Here is a 12,901-nt window from a genome sequence, read left to right on the forward strand (position 1 = left end):
GTGACCGCCGGGGCAGAGCCAGGGGCAGGGTCCGAGGCAGGGGCAGGGTCCGGTTCCGAGGCCCCGGGGCGGGGCAGGGCAGGGGGCGGTGGCCGCCGGGGCAGAGCCCGAGGCAGGGGCCGGGCCGGGCGGGGTACGTGGGAGCTCGGCAGCGAAGCACTTTCATAAATGTTGGATGGGAGGCGGGAGCGACGGGAGGGGAGCGGCCGGGCTCGCCCAGCCCAGCCCAGCCCAGCTGCCGCCGCCGCTGCGGGAGGAGCGGGGAGAGGGACCCGGCGCGCCGCGCAGCCCTTTATAGGCGCAGCCCGAGGGGGTGGGGGGCGGCGGCGGCTCCCGGCCCAGAGGGGGGCGGCTCCCCCTAAAAGCCGCCGAGGGGAGCGAGCGCCAGTCACAGGGGAGGGAGGGCGGGAGGGAGCAGCACCGCGCCGCCGCCCTGCGCGCTCGCAGCCCGGACTCGGCTCCGCTGCCGCTCGCGATGCCCCTGCAGGGGCAGCTGCCCCGGGATCCGGCTCCGCGCTCTCGGATTAGCCGCTGCCGCCGCCCGCAAGCCGGCCCCGGGCGCTGATCGGCGCCGCGCCGGGAGGTTTCGCCGCGTCCTTCCCAGCCGCACCGGCTCCAAGATGCTCCGCAAAGGTGAGTCCGGCGGGGGCTGCGCGGGGCAGGGGCTGCGCGGGGCAGGGGCTGCGCCGCTCCGGAGGGGCCGATCCCGCGCCTGGCGCCCGCCCGCGGGGCCTCAACTTTGGCACTTGGCTCCGTGTCACCAAACTTAGGAGCCGCGGCGGGAGCGGCGGGGACGCGCCGGGGCTCCGGTCCGCTGTCCAGGGTGCTGTTGCCGGGCAGGGCGCTCAGGGTCCGGCGGCCCCCCAGCGCCGGGGGGTCGGAGCCCCAGCTGCTGCCGGCGGGGAGACGCCTGGGCTGGGGGCCGGGGAGCTCGGGGGCGCATCGCCCCAGCCTCAAACTTTAATGCAGGGAAGAGTTGGGGGGGGGGGCTCACGGGACCGAGCTGGGGGCTGGAAACTCGCTGGCTTTGTCTCTTCCCCTTTGTTCCTCGCTGTCTCTGTCCCCGCCGCCCCCCTCTGCCCCTGCCCCGCTCCCCCCGGCCCCGCCGAAGCTGGATGTTCTGATCCAAGCCCTCTGGGAGGCCGAGAGCAGAATCAATATTTCACAGCCCCAGACGCGGGGATTATAGGACTTGCCAAGGTAGCTCATTAATTTTCCAAAGGCTGGAGAGTTGGGTCTTTTCTCGTTAACCCCTGAGGCGCCGGGAGCCGGGCTGCGCTCCCCACCTGCCGGGCGCTCCCCCGAGATGCTCCTTCCCCTTGGGGAGCTGATGGGCTCCGGCAGCCGCTGGTGATGTAATTCCCCGGGCGCTGGGCTCGGCGCTGCTGGAGCTCTTGCTCTCCAAGAAGGGAAGGGGCGCTCCTCTCAGCACGCCCTTGGGCCGCCTCTCTACCCCTCGGGCAGGCGGTGCCGCCAGGGCCCGGGGGAGCAGGGGCGAGGGCTCTGGTAGCAGCCGGCCTGGGCGCCGCGGGGCTGGCGGGTTGCTTGGCAGAGCTGTGCGGATCCTTGGCGCAGGCTGTTTTTTAATTCCTACTGACTGGCCCAGGGGGAGGGCAATAAAAGCACAGGACGAGAGGGCCGGGCGGGGGGGCTGTTGTAAGAAGGGGGCTTCTGGGACTGGCAGTGAGCTGGGGGAACCTTCCAGCTAACGCTAACGTTTGGCGTTGTTCAAGGGAAAAGTCTCAGCTCCCCTCACATGTCTCAAGAGTCCCCCCACGGCTGCACCCCTCTGTGCCCATGTAATTCTGCAGTTGTCACAACTCTGGGCAGGTGACATCACAACTATTTCCATGGCAACAAACTAGGACGTCATAGGCCAAGGTTTTTGACATCACTACAAAGGAAGAAGCCAAAGTCTGGGTCCTCTCCCTCCTCACACATGCACCGATGCCAGCCACTGGCTATGCGGAAAGCAATGGCTGGGCAGGCTGTGTGGCTTGGTAGAGTCCTGGGACAGGCCAAGACTTGGTAGCCAGGAGGCCAGGAGCTGGCCAAAGTCTGCACCAAGCCCTGAGGCTCTGAACCAGGCCACGGGTGCCCACTGAGGCATCCTGGGGACTTGGGGAGGTTTCCAGGGGCTGTGGCTCCACTCCCTCCTATTGGTCCCCTCTTCTGGAAGTTCTCGGCTGCAGCTGGCCCACGCTGAGAGATTGAGCCCTTGCAGTAGGCACTAGGCACTCTCGCCTACCCTGTCCAATGCAGGGTGAGTGTGGAACAGGCCAGGGCAGTGGCACCAGGACTGGCACTTCCTCCACAGGCTTGTGCTGAGGGATGGTCTGTGCCAGCCCCTCGAGGTGCTGAACTCGCTTCAGGTGCCCAGGATCTAGCACATAGGTTAGATGTGCGCTCGGGGCATCAGGAATCAAGGACACTAGGCCCGTCTCTCAACACATAGCTGGTGGCACCAGCACTAAAGCTTGCCCAGGGTGAGGACTTCCTGGAATGCTGCACAGGTGAGAACTTGGGATCCCGCTTGGAGAGCCTGGAGCTCGGGAAGGAGTTTCTCTGCTGGGGAGTAAAGGCACCTTGCAGCTGCAGGGCCTTGGGTTCTGAGTCTTAGTTCTCTGACTTCCAGGTGGACTTTGTGCAGCTTATTAGTCAAAACAAGTTTGTTGTTGCCCCTGGGGTTAGGTGCTCAGTGTGCTGTGTCCTCTGGCGAGCACCATCCCTGCAAACGGACCCCATCAGAAAACAAAACTTGCTCAGAATCCCAAGTGTGCCGGAGCTGCTGACAATGCTCAGAGCAGAGAGAAATAGCAGCTGCCCTGGTTTCCAGCCCCTCCATCACCCAGGCACTCCTGGGGATAGCAAAGCACTGCCCTGGTCTGAAAAATGGAGAGGAAATGAGATGCAGAGACTAGGTGGAGCTGCTCCCCGCAAACAGGAAGGAAGGTCTGGTAAAAGGGTTTCATTTCACCAGGGCTAGCCTGTTAAGGTCAAGATCTACAGCTCTCATTTTCAGAGCTAGAAAAACAAAATGCAAATCAACAGCCTCTGGGCTAATACAGAACCTATTCTTAAAGTTTTTGTCTTGTTAAGCAAGGAAATAGAGTGCCAAATAGGCTTTGTTAAGTGGCAGTCTAATTAATAATTTAAAATCTTGTAGCTGTCTTTCATTAGAATTTATCTGTACATCAACCACAAAATCAGTCAAACACACTCATTTATAAGTTAATGCCATCTCTGAATAATTCAACAAGCAGCTAGATTAAGGCCTGCATTCCTGCAAGATGCATTCCATTCTCTGGGTTTCTGTAGCCAGATGGTCCCTGTATGGCAGCTTGAATAGGCCCAATTCCTTGGCAAGTCTGCAGTTCTGTGGCACAGACAGTCTGGTACATGTGTACAGTCCCAAGTGCTTCCCCGGTGAGGCCATGTAATTCTTCTGGGAAGGGAATGAAACCAAACAGACCCCACGAGACAGGTTGGGAGTGTGCGCAGTGTGCAGGAGGGGCCAGTCTGCCCTTCCCCACAACAAGAGGGAGTGAGGAGGCAGACTCCCAGGCGCTCCCTCCCTGTGGGGAATGGCTGAGGGAAGCAGGGAACTTTCTGCGGAGCACTAGAGCCACGCTGATTTCCCTAGAGCATCAATGCAGCTGTGAGCTGGTCGTGCTCCATGTCAGAGGAACGTGGCAATTTGGAGCTGGCGTGGGCTGTGGCCTCCTCTGGGCTCCCCATACCCACTCCATGGGATGTCTCAGGAAGCAGCCAGCAGGCTGTGGCCAGGGGCACAGAGGTTTCTGGAGGCCATTCCAGGGGCCAGGAGACATGTGCTTGGGCAGTTTCCCTCGTGAGTGAAGAGGATTAAATAGTGTCTTTTTGTTTTGCCTCCCACATGACAGAGCTGGTTTGTCACTGCTGGGGTCCCGAGGACGCCAAGTAGAAATCCCTGGGAGGGATTTTATTGCAGTCCATGACAATGCCCCCCAGTCTAGCACTACTGTTCACAGTGTCCTGTTCCAAAGTGTACCTCCCGGACACCTTGCTGAGAACAGCCTGGGGCAGATAGTGAGGGGGATGAAGGTTTCCAGCTGAGATGCAGCAGAAGAGACACAGCAGGTACCAGGAGCAGGAACAGCAGAGAGAAGGCTCTCCCCAACTGGCCAGACTGTGGGCAGGGACACTGAGGAGGCCAATGCTACGGGAGAGGTGGGTGAGGGGATGGGCAAAGGGAGGTTTTCAGCTGGCTCTTACAGTGGGCAGGAGCCAGTGGAGAGGTCTGAGGAAGGGATGCTGTGTCATGTGACTGCACATACGTGAGCAGGTGGGACAATGTGTATAGTGGGGGGAGCTGAGAGCCATTGAACCAAACTGTAAACCCTGTGTATGATGGAACCACTTCAAGCCGGGGGGGATGGGACAGCCCCCCCGCACCCCTAGTTCCAGCACCCCGGTGGGTGGCAGCATTCCGCACAGACCAAAGCTTGGAGAGCGGGGCTGTGGGGAGCTACAGAGCAGGGAGTCACAACTGTCATGGCAAGAGGCGAGCTAATCTGTCTGAGCATCTGCGCTGCTCTCTTCACCATGGTATCCCAATGCCTGCGAGCTTTTTGGAGTAGGGACATTGACAGCGTTATCAGTCTGTAAAGGGCTAGGCATTGCAGAACTAAATCATAGTGACAACGTAACAAAGGCCTGGGTGAGCATGTCAGGAGAAGTGGAGCAAAAGCCATGCTGTATCCATGTGTTCTTCCAGAGGTGGCAATAGTCAGATGTGCAGACTAGGAGATTGGGGAGGAGAAGGTGAGTTCAAGGTCAAGGAGGATGCCAAGACCATGGACAACAGAGTCCAGGGGTTGAAGTTGTCCATGTGGCTCGTTCAGTCCATTGACATGTCTTTTTAGCTCCTCTCCTGCTTAGCTGAAAGCTTCATGCGCCAGATGAGCAGCAAAATGACATTAAGTTAATTTCATGTTGTTGCTCAGCTGGTACATGGAAGGGAGCCAGGAAGACAGGCAGGCTGGAGTTGCTGGGGTAGGGAAGGAGCTAAAGGGGCCAATTTGAGCTTTTGCCCATTTCCCTTTGCAGAAGGCTCTTTTTGTTAATAACTTGCAGAGAGAAACTGACTAGGATCAATCCTTGTTCATTCTGCATCAGAGGGCCTGGCTGCCAAGGGGAAGGGACCAGACGTTTTAGTCAGTTTCTCTTTACAGCCAGCTTCAGGTGTAAAGACACTGACCCTGAAGGAAAAGGGATAATCCTGGGCAGTTTTCCTCAAGGAGGGGAGAGAGATGGAGCTGAGCTCAAGGGCTAGTTTCTTGCCTGGGACCTTATTTAATAACAACATTTTCATCAGAGTAGAACATAGGCTTCATTTGGGATCAGGGACCCATTGAGCCGGACCTTGGATAAACAGCTACTAAAAGATGGTTCTTGGGCCAAAGATCTAAGAGATCTTTCTGCCTAGGAGAGGTCAACTCTGTTACGAGAATTGAGAAGAAGCCTCAACTTTATTTGTTCAATGCAAGCTGAAGGTTGTCAGGTGGGGGTCATTAGAGGTGTCAGAATGTGCAGCGTGGAGGGTCATCACTGTGAAGTGGCCAAGAAGTTTAACGGTAGCGCTTAGGTGAGTGTGAGAGCGAACAGAGAATTGACCCTTGGGATGTGGCTAGCTAGTTCTACAGGGCAGCAGCAACACTCTCTGCTCAGACGTTTCTAGGCATACCTGTATGCTAAAAATAGTCCCTCAGCTGCATTTTGTGTCTCCTCCCTAGATGTGGCACATGACACCAGCCGGTTCCCACCATGGCCCTTACACTAAGAAGCATCTACAGCCATTTGCCCTGCAGAGCACAGGCTGCTCGGAACAAAGGCCACTGTCCTGCAGACCAAATATATCTGTATCTCGGTAGATCACCTATTTTGCAGCAAGATCCATTTGCTAGATTATGCAGAGTGTGTACCCACGGCCATCTCACCTGCACTCAGCCCACTCAGCCATTACTGCAAGACTATTTCGAATATTCCAAACTTCTGAGTGGGATCAAAGAGCTACATTAAAAAATACATCAAAATAAAACCCACCCCATGCCAGAGAACTGCTTCTCTCTTTTAGATGTATGCTTTATTCTTTGCTTCCAAGTGATTTTCAGTACACCTTTCCCTAGCATGCTGGTCTTGGTGAATGAACTCCTATTATCCATGGAGTAGGTACAGCATGGGTGTTTGAGGAGCAAACCTCCCTCATGGCTCTGGCAGGTGTACAAGGGAGTAGTCTCTGTCTGATCCACTCAATCTCTAGCTCTTCTGCAGAGGTGTGGATAGGTGGATGCACAACTGGTTGAAAGACCATACTCAAAGAGCAGTTACAATGGTTTGCAGTCAAACTGGGAGGACGTATCTGATGGGGTCCCATAGGGGTCAGTCCTGGGTTCGGTACTATTCAGTATTTTCATTCATGACTTGGATAATGGAGTTGAGAGCGTTCTCATAACATTTGAGGATGACACCAAGCTGGGAGGGGTTAGAAGCACTTTGGAGGACAGGGTTAGAATTCAAAATGACCTTGACAAATTAGAGAATTAGTCTGAAATCAACAAGATGAAATTCAATAAAGACAAATGCAAAGTACTCCACTTAGGAAGGAAAAATAAAATGCACAATTACAAAATTGGGAATAACTAGCTACGTGGTAATATGCTCAAAAGAATTGGGGGGTAAAGTGGATCACAAATTGAACATGAGCTGCAAAAAAGGCTATCATCATTTTTGGGCATATTAACAGGAGTACCGTATGTAAGACATGGGAGGTAATTGTTCTGCTGTACTCGGCACTGGTGAGGCTTTAGTTGGAGTCCTGTGTCCAATTTTGGGTGCCAAACTTTAGGAAAGATGTGGACAAATTGGAGAGAATCCAGAGGATAGCAACACAAATGATCAGGGTTTACAAAACCTGACCTATGAGGAAAGGTTAAAAAAACTAAGCATGTTTAGTCTTGAGAAAAGAAGACGGAGGGGGAACCTGATAACAATCTTCAAATAGGCTAAGCGTCGTTATAAAGCGGATAATGATTTATTGTTCTCCATGTCCACTGAAGGTAGGACAAGAAGCAATGGGCTTAATCTGCAGCCAGGAAGTTTTAAGTTAGATATTAGGGAAAACGTCCTAACCCTAAGGGTAGTGAGATACTGGAATTGGTTACCAAAGGAGGTGTGGAATCCCCATCCCTGGAGGTTGTTAAGAATAAGATTGGACAAAGTACTGTCAGGGAGGGTCTGGGTTTCTTTGAGCCTGCCTCAGCGCAGGGGTCTGGACTTGAAGTGTGCCAGTTCTGAGGTGGACATCTGGGAACTGCATTGGGACTTCCTCTTACACAAGCCACTGAACAGCCTTTGAATGATAACCGCTTTTGACAGCTAAGAACTTGCACCACGTTTGATGCAGAAAGCTGGAGTTGAAAAGCTGGAGCTGTAACCCATTATCAATCCCCTGAGCCATCCCGTGTGCAGACTTGATTGTTAGATATGCTCCTTCACTGCCTACCAGCTATAGGGACCCACCCAAGACACTCAGCTGAAATGTGGGAAGAAACCCTCAGCCTAGACTACACGTTTAGTGTCCCAAGATTACTAGATTTATCCCTGTGTAAACAGCCTGCTCCTGAATAGCACAGTGAAAAAAAATTCTTTACAAGAAGGGAATGAAATAAAAACCCGAACAAAGGAACAAGCAATGTAGTCTGTAGAAATGAGCACTTTGCTGGGAGCCAGGGAGTTCTTATTCTGCCTTTGCCACCCCTTGCTCTGTGATCTTGGGCAAATTGCTTAATGCCTGTCTCTAGTCTGTAAAATGGGAATAATCACTCTGACCTACCTGCCCAGGATTCAGAGTGAGTTTCTATACAGTGTTTATAACATGCTAACTGGTTCGTGTCTTGCATATTGTCTGAGGCACACGGTATGAACACCATTGGTCTGAGCACCGCACTCAGCCGGCAACTCCTAAATTCTAGTTCCAGCTCTGACACTGACTTAATGTGGGGCCTTGGGTAAGTCATTGAATCTTCCATTTGCCACCTCTGTGAAACAGGGATAGTAACAATTACTTTACCTGACACATAAAGGAGCTGAGAATTTGTCAGTGTTTGTGAAGAGCTGTACCAGTGTTTAATATTATTAAACATATAAATCAACTGGGGTTGTCAACTCGACATTTAGAAACTATATACGATTATCAACTAGAGATGTTTTCTTTCCAGCTGTGTGATCGATCAGTGGATGGCACTGGGGCCGTGATGGATCTGTGACAGAGTGTACAGTTCATTATGATATTGTATGTATTTGTATTGCGGATTGGGGCTCTGGTGCGCTAGGTGCTTTACAAACATACAAATACAAACAGTCCCTGCCCTAAAGATGCAACAAGTGGATGTAACAGTGTGGGAGGGAGGCGGAGGGCAACAGTTATAAGAATAGCTGCACAGGCAAACTGTGTGAAGCCTGGTGATTTTCCTGTGTAATCACTCTGAGTACATGGAGAAGCGAAACTGAAACCACCTAAGTTATAGTTTGTTTAGAAAAACAGCTGCTAAGTAAGGATTTTGGCATCGTGTGTGTGAGCGTGCACGTACCTTGGTGCCCATGGGAAAGGTCTGCGTAGAGGGGTATATTAGTGTAATGCACCCACTGCGAGCACAGCTGTTGCAATGCACTGAGCGTGTGCAGAAGGGTGTGCATACACAGCTGGAGCACTGGCCAAGGGATTTCATAGGCATGTACAACAGGCAGACTGACACGTCACAGCAAGTGCAAACCCGGTGGTATTGGTGAGCCCACAACACCAAGGGTAGGCTCAGAGAGCAGGTTAGCACCACTTCTTGTAACAGCTCCATTCGTCCCATACATGACTCAGAAAGGGACCTCACATTGCATGCTGGAAAGGTGCCGAAATGTGGATTTTCATGCTGGATTGTACCTCCAAAGAAACCATCCTGGCCAGAGTCCCAGTTAAGGATGTCTTTATGGAAACTCACCATCCTGTGCATAGTATCGGGGTAGCCGTGTTAGTCTGTATCCACAAAAACAAGGAGTCTGGTGGCACCTTAAAGACTAACAGATTTATTTGGGCATAAGCTTTCATGGGTAAAACACCACTTCTTCAGATGCACCCTAGGGTCAGATGGACACTCTCAGGAATACACCTCTACCCCAATATAACGCGACCCGATAGAACATGAATTCGGATAGAATGCGGTAAAGCTGTGCTCCGGGGGGGCGGGGCTGCGCATTCCGGTGGATCAAAGCAAGTTCAATATAACGCAGTTTCACCTATAACGCGGTAAGATTTTTTGGCTCCCGAGGTCAGCGTTCTATCGGGGTAGAGGTGTATTCTATTCACTGATCACAAGTGACTAGGAAGCTGAGGTTCCATTGCTGGGTATGCATAGCTCTGCCAAGCAGCTGGGTTTTGTTCTATTCATGGGAGGGATGGCTTGCCCATGTGGACGGCAGGGTGAGGCCAGGCCAGCAGACTGCTGATCTGGGCAGTCCTCAGTGCTGGTGCTGAATGCTTATGGATGGGTGTGACATGAGTGGCAGATGCAGGGCAGCAGTGGCAGGGAGATAGTAGAAGACAATCTTCTTTGTGCAGAGTAGGATTGAAAAGTTATGAAACAGAAAATGCTCCATTTGGTGCAGAAAGCCTCTTTTTTGCTCCCTGTATTTTTAAGCACCTACAGCTGTTTTCTGTTTGCTTCCCAGTTTGTGCACCTGCATCATGGGCTCTGGAAACGGTCTGCTTGGCCTAGCTGATGTTTCTGTGCTTGCCTTGGCTTCACAAGCAGCTTCTTATGAGTCTTGCAGAGAAGGCCAGGAGGGCTGTTCTCCTGCCACCAGATTCCCAGCACTGACAGGGAGGGTAAGCGTGGGGCTGCATCACTGGTCTGTCGATGGGGAGCTCAATGTAGGTGAGCAGGCTTGGCTGCTGCGCAGTAGAGAGGCTTGTTGGCTTTGAAATGGAGCAGACAAACCCCTGAGGCCTATTTGGTACCTGCCATAGGACTGCAGGGGGCTTTTGCTCAGGTCATCCACTAGGAGACCCTGTCTACTCCTTCTGTGTGCTAGAGTGGAGGTTTATCAGTGCAGAGGCACTGATAAGTGTGTGTGGTGCAGGCATTGTTCCAGCCAGCAATGGCTGTCCGAAGGAAGGACTCTAGGAAGAACAGCACCTCTCCAGCACTGCTTTGTATTTAGAGAGCAGTGATACCAACTGAGTCCTGCATGCTTATCAGGTACAATGTCCAGCAGCTGCAGGGGAGTTTATCCCCTTAAACCCGACACTGTATTTAAGCCTCTAGTTAGAGGGTCTCAAACCTTTAAGTAGGGTGGACCACTTGCCTCCGTTCATGATCTCATAACATCCCTGTGGCAACTGCATCCGTTGTTTACATGGGAAGTTAATATTAGGGAATTATTTCAAGAGTTTTAGCTTCTTTTAATGTGAAGTAGCATTTGAAAACAAGGAGGAGGAGCCAGAGCCATGTGATCTGCCTCCTTTCCGTGGGGACACAACACGTGTTGTATGGGCTGCAGTTTGAGAACTCGGGCACTGTTAGACACCCGAGCAGGCCAGGACTGCATTAGCGACAGAAATAGCAAGTCGGTTTGGAGTTTTGGTTTTGCTGGTCTTATTTTTATAGAATCCAGTTCACGTCATCGACCCAGTGGAAGGTGAAAGCCTCTGGAAGTGTTGTGGACCTTGTAGTAATTCCTCACTTATTTGGGAGTGAGCACTCAGATACCATGGTGATAAGTGTAGCCAGAAAGCCCAGATAAATCTACCTGGAGGTCCCAAGGCAAAATGAGAACTTGCACCACGGGGCAATCCCACCAAGGGAGAAGCACCCCGGGGACGCTGGAGCAGGCTTGGACTCCCCTTCACTGTGGAGCTACCTGCTCAAGGGCGCAGGTTCCCTTGTTGTTGAACTTAGCAAACGAGAGACGTGTGACTTCACAGACACACAGGTTTGTGTCTTTGTTTTATAATTATTGAGTTAATTTTAATACTCATGGAAATGAGAGACGGCAGGCAGATGCTGAGCAACCCCATGCACAGTTCTGTTCATCATCTCCGTCCTGATCTGCAGCTCTCTGGCTCCCTAGCACTGCTCAGTCAGTGCACCCCAGCTCTGTCCTGCAGCCCCCCCGGCTGTAACTGCCCGGCCCATTCTGAGCAGCAGCTCTTGCTGTGATTAATACAACCATGCCGTAGATTGGTGGTTCTCAATGTGGGGTCTGTGGAGCAGCACTTGGGGGGGACGACGACACAACTCTAGCTGTCTTGGTCACAGTGGTGAAGCATGCGCAATGGAAACAAGAGACAGTCCTGCCCTGCTAGACTATTTCAATTGTGCATGTGCCAGTCTTCAGGCAGAGCTCCCTGCCCGCCTGTCAGGGCTCCCTTGTGTTCTCCTGCCTGTTTGGGCTCCTGAACAGGCATAGAAGCCTGTTAATGAGACTCTTTCTTTATTGGGCATCTCTTTGGTGTAAATTTAACCGATCAGATTTGCTGACAACAGCAACGTGGACGAGGTAGCAAACACACAAGTGGCAAAACCCGACTGCAAACGGACCGAGAGAGAAGCGAGTGGAAGGGCTGCGAGTAATGAGGGGAGACTTGGACCTGCAGCCAGGGAATGGAAATAAACAGCCCAGACCCAGAACAGGGGCACGTAGCCAACCAGCTGCACTCAGCACAGCGAGGCTGTTTATTTTGATCTGTCCTAACATGACTTTATGTAACAAGCATTAGATATGCCACAGGGAAGCTACAGGAACGGGAAGTCTCTGTCTTAAGAACTGGCCCGCACCAGGAGAACTTTAACAGCCGCTGCACAAGGGAGTAGGCTGAGTCCATAAAGTTGCCTCTTATAGGAGGTTTTTAAATGTAAGCCCAGGTCTCTGGAGGACAGAGGTCTGAGCTTTAGCCTCTTGTCACTCCCCCTTCGCCGTCTGCATGCAGACTGGGTCCCTTTTTCACTTCTTCACAAGAGGGTGCTTTCCTTGGTGGCTCCAAGCGTGCCAATGCTGGGCGTGGAGACCTTCTATCCGCTCTGCCACAGCCATGCAGCTTTTGCCATTGGCAACAGTCTCCTTGGCAGAACAGAAAATGGTTTCTGGTCGAGCTCCGCACCAGGGGCTAGGAATTCCCTGTGTCTTTTGCCACAGCAACTCCCTGGAGGCAGTGAAAGAGGGGACCTGTGAGATCAGTAGGGTAATTCATAGAACAAACCATCACCGTGGAAATATGAGAGCTTCTTATAGAAGGACACAAATCAGGAGCAAGGTCTGGAGATTTATTTACTTGTGGGCAGATCCTGCTCAGTGTCCCTGGTGTAAATCCAGAGTAACTCCAGGGACTTCACAGAGCATATCCCTGTCAGTCCCGTATGAGCAGCCTGAGTGCAGTACAAGTTAGCACACCTGGAGTCTTGGGCATTTCAGTCTTTGCCCTTTTGTGATGGACTAAATCAGTTCCTTCCCCAGAACAGGTCCTTCCCTCTCTGTTTGGCTGAGGGGGGCAGGAGCTGGTTTCGCAGCCCCTGCTGGATTCAGGATGGGACTTCCAGCTGTCCATTCTCTCACCCTGGGGATGGATGAGGCTGTAGATTTTCCCTACCACTGTCTAGAGCAGGGATCTGGAGGGATCAGTAATTCTCTGGGTATCAGGGTTCTACATTTCTTCCATCATGGTCCCTCTTTCTGCAAGAATTTGCCGGGTGTTTCTGCTAACAAGCCCAGAATATTATAATTTCAATGGGATTTAAAAAAACAAAATAGTCCTCACACAAATGACTCTGCAGTGCCTCTGCCAGGGCCTAAGATCTGCTGCTATCTATTTTTT

The 12,901-nt window shown here is 52.5% G+C and overlaps 1 protein-coding gene across 1 annotated transcript in view; it reads left to right on the forward strand.

Annotated features, from left to right (window-relative positions):
* The first annotated feature begins 594 nt into the window (after nucleotides 1-594).
* The window catches only part of RTN4RL1 (reticulon 4 receptor like 1), a 69,420-nt gene continuing 57,113 nt past the window's right edge, over nucleotides 595-12,901 (forward strand). Inside the window, exon 1 of the mRNA XM_024194346.1 lies at nucleotides 595-633. Coding sequence (XP_024050114.1) covers nucleotides 621-633 — 13 coding nt within the window. The 5' untranslated portion in view covers nucleotides 595-620. The remainder of the gene's footprint in view (nucleotides 634-12,901) is intronic.

Source organism: Terrapene carolina, unplaced genomic scaffold (assembly GCF_002925995.2).
Source record: "Terrapene carolina triunguis isolate 2854851 unplaced genomic scaffold, T_m_triunguis-2.0 Scaffold231, whole genome shotgun sequence".
Taxonomy (NCBI): domain Eukaryota; kingdom Metazoa; phylum Chordata; order Testudines; family Emydidae; genus Terrapene; species Terrapene triunguis.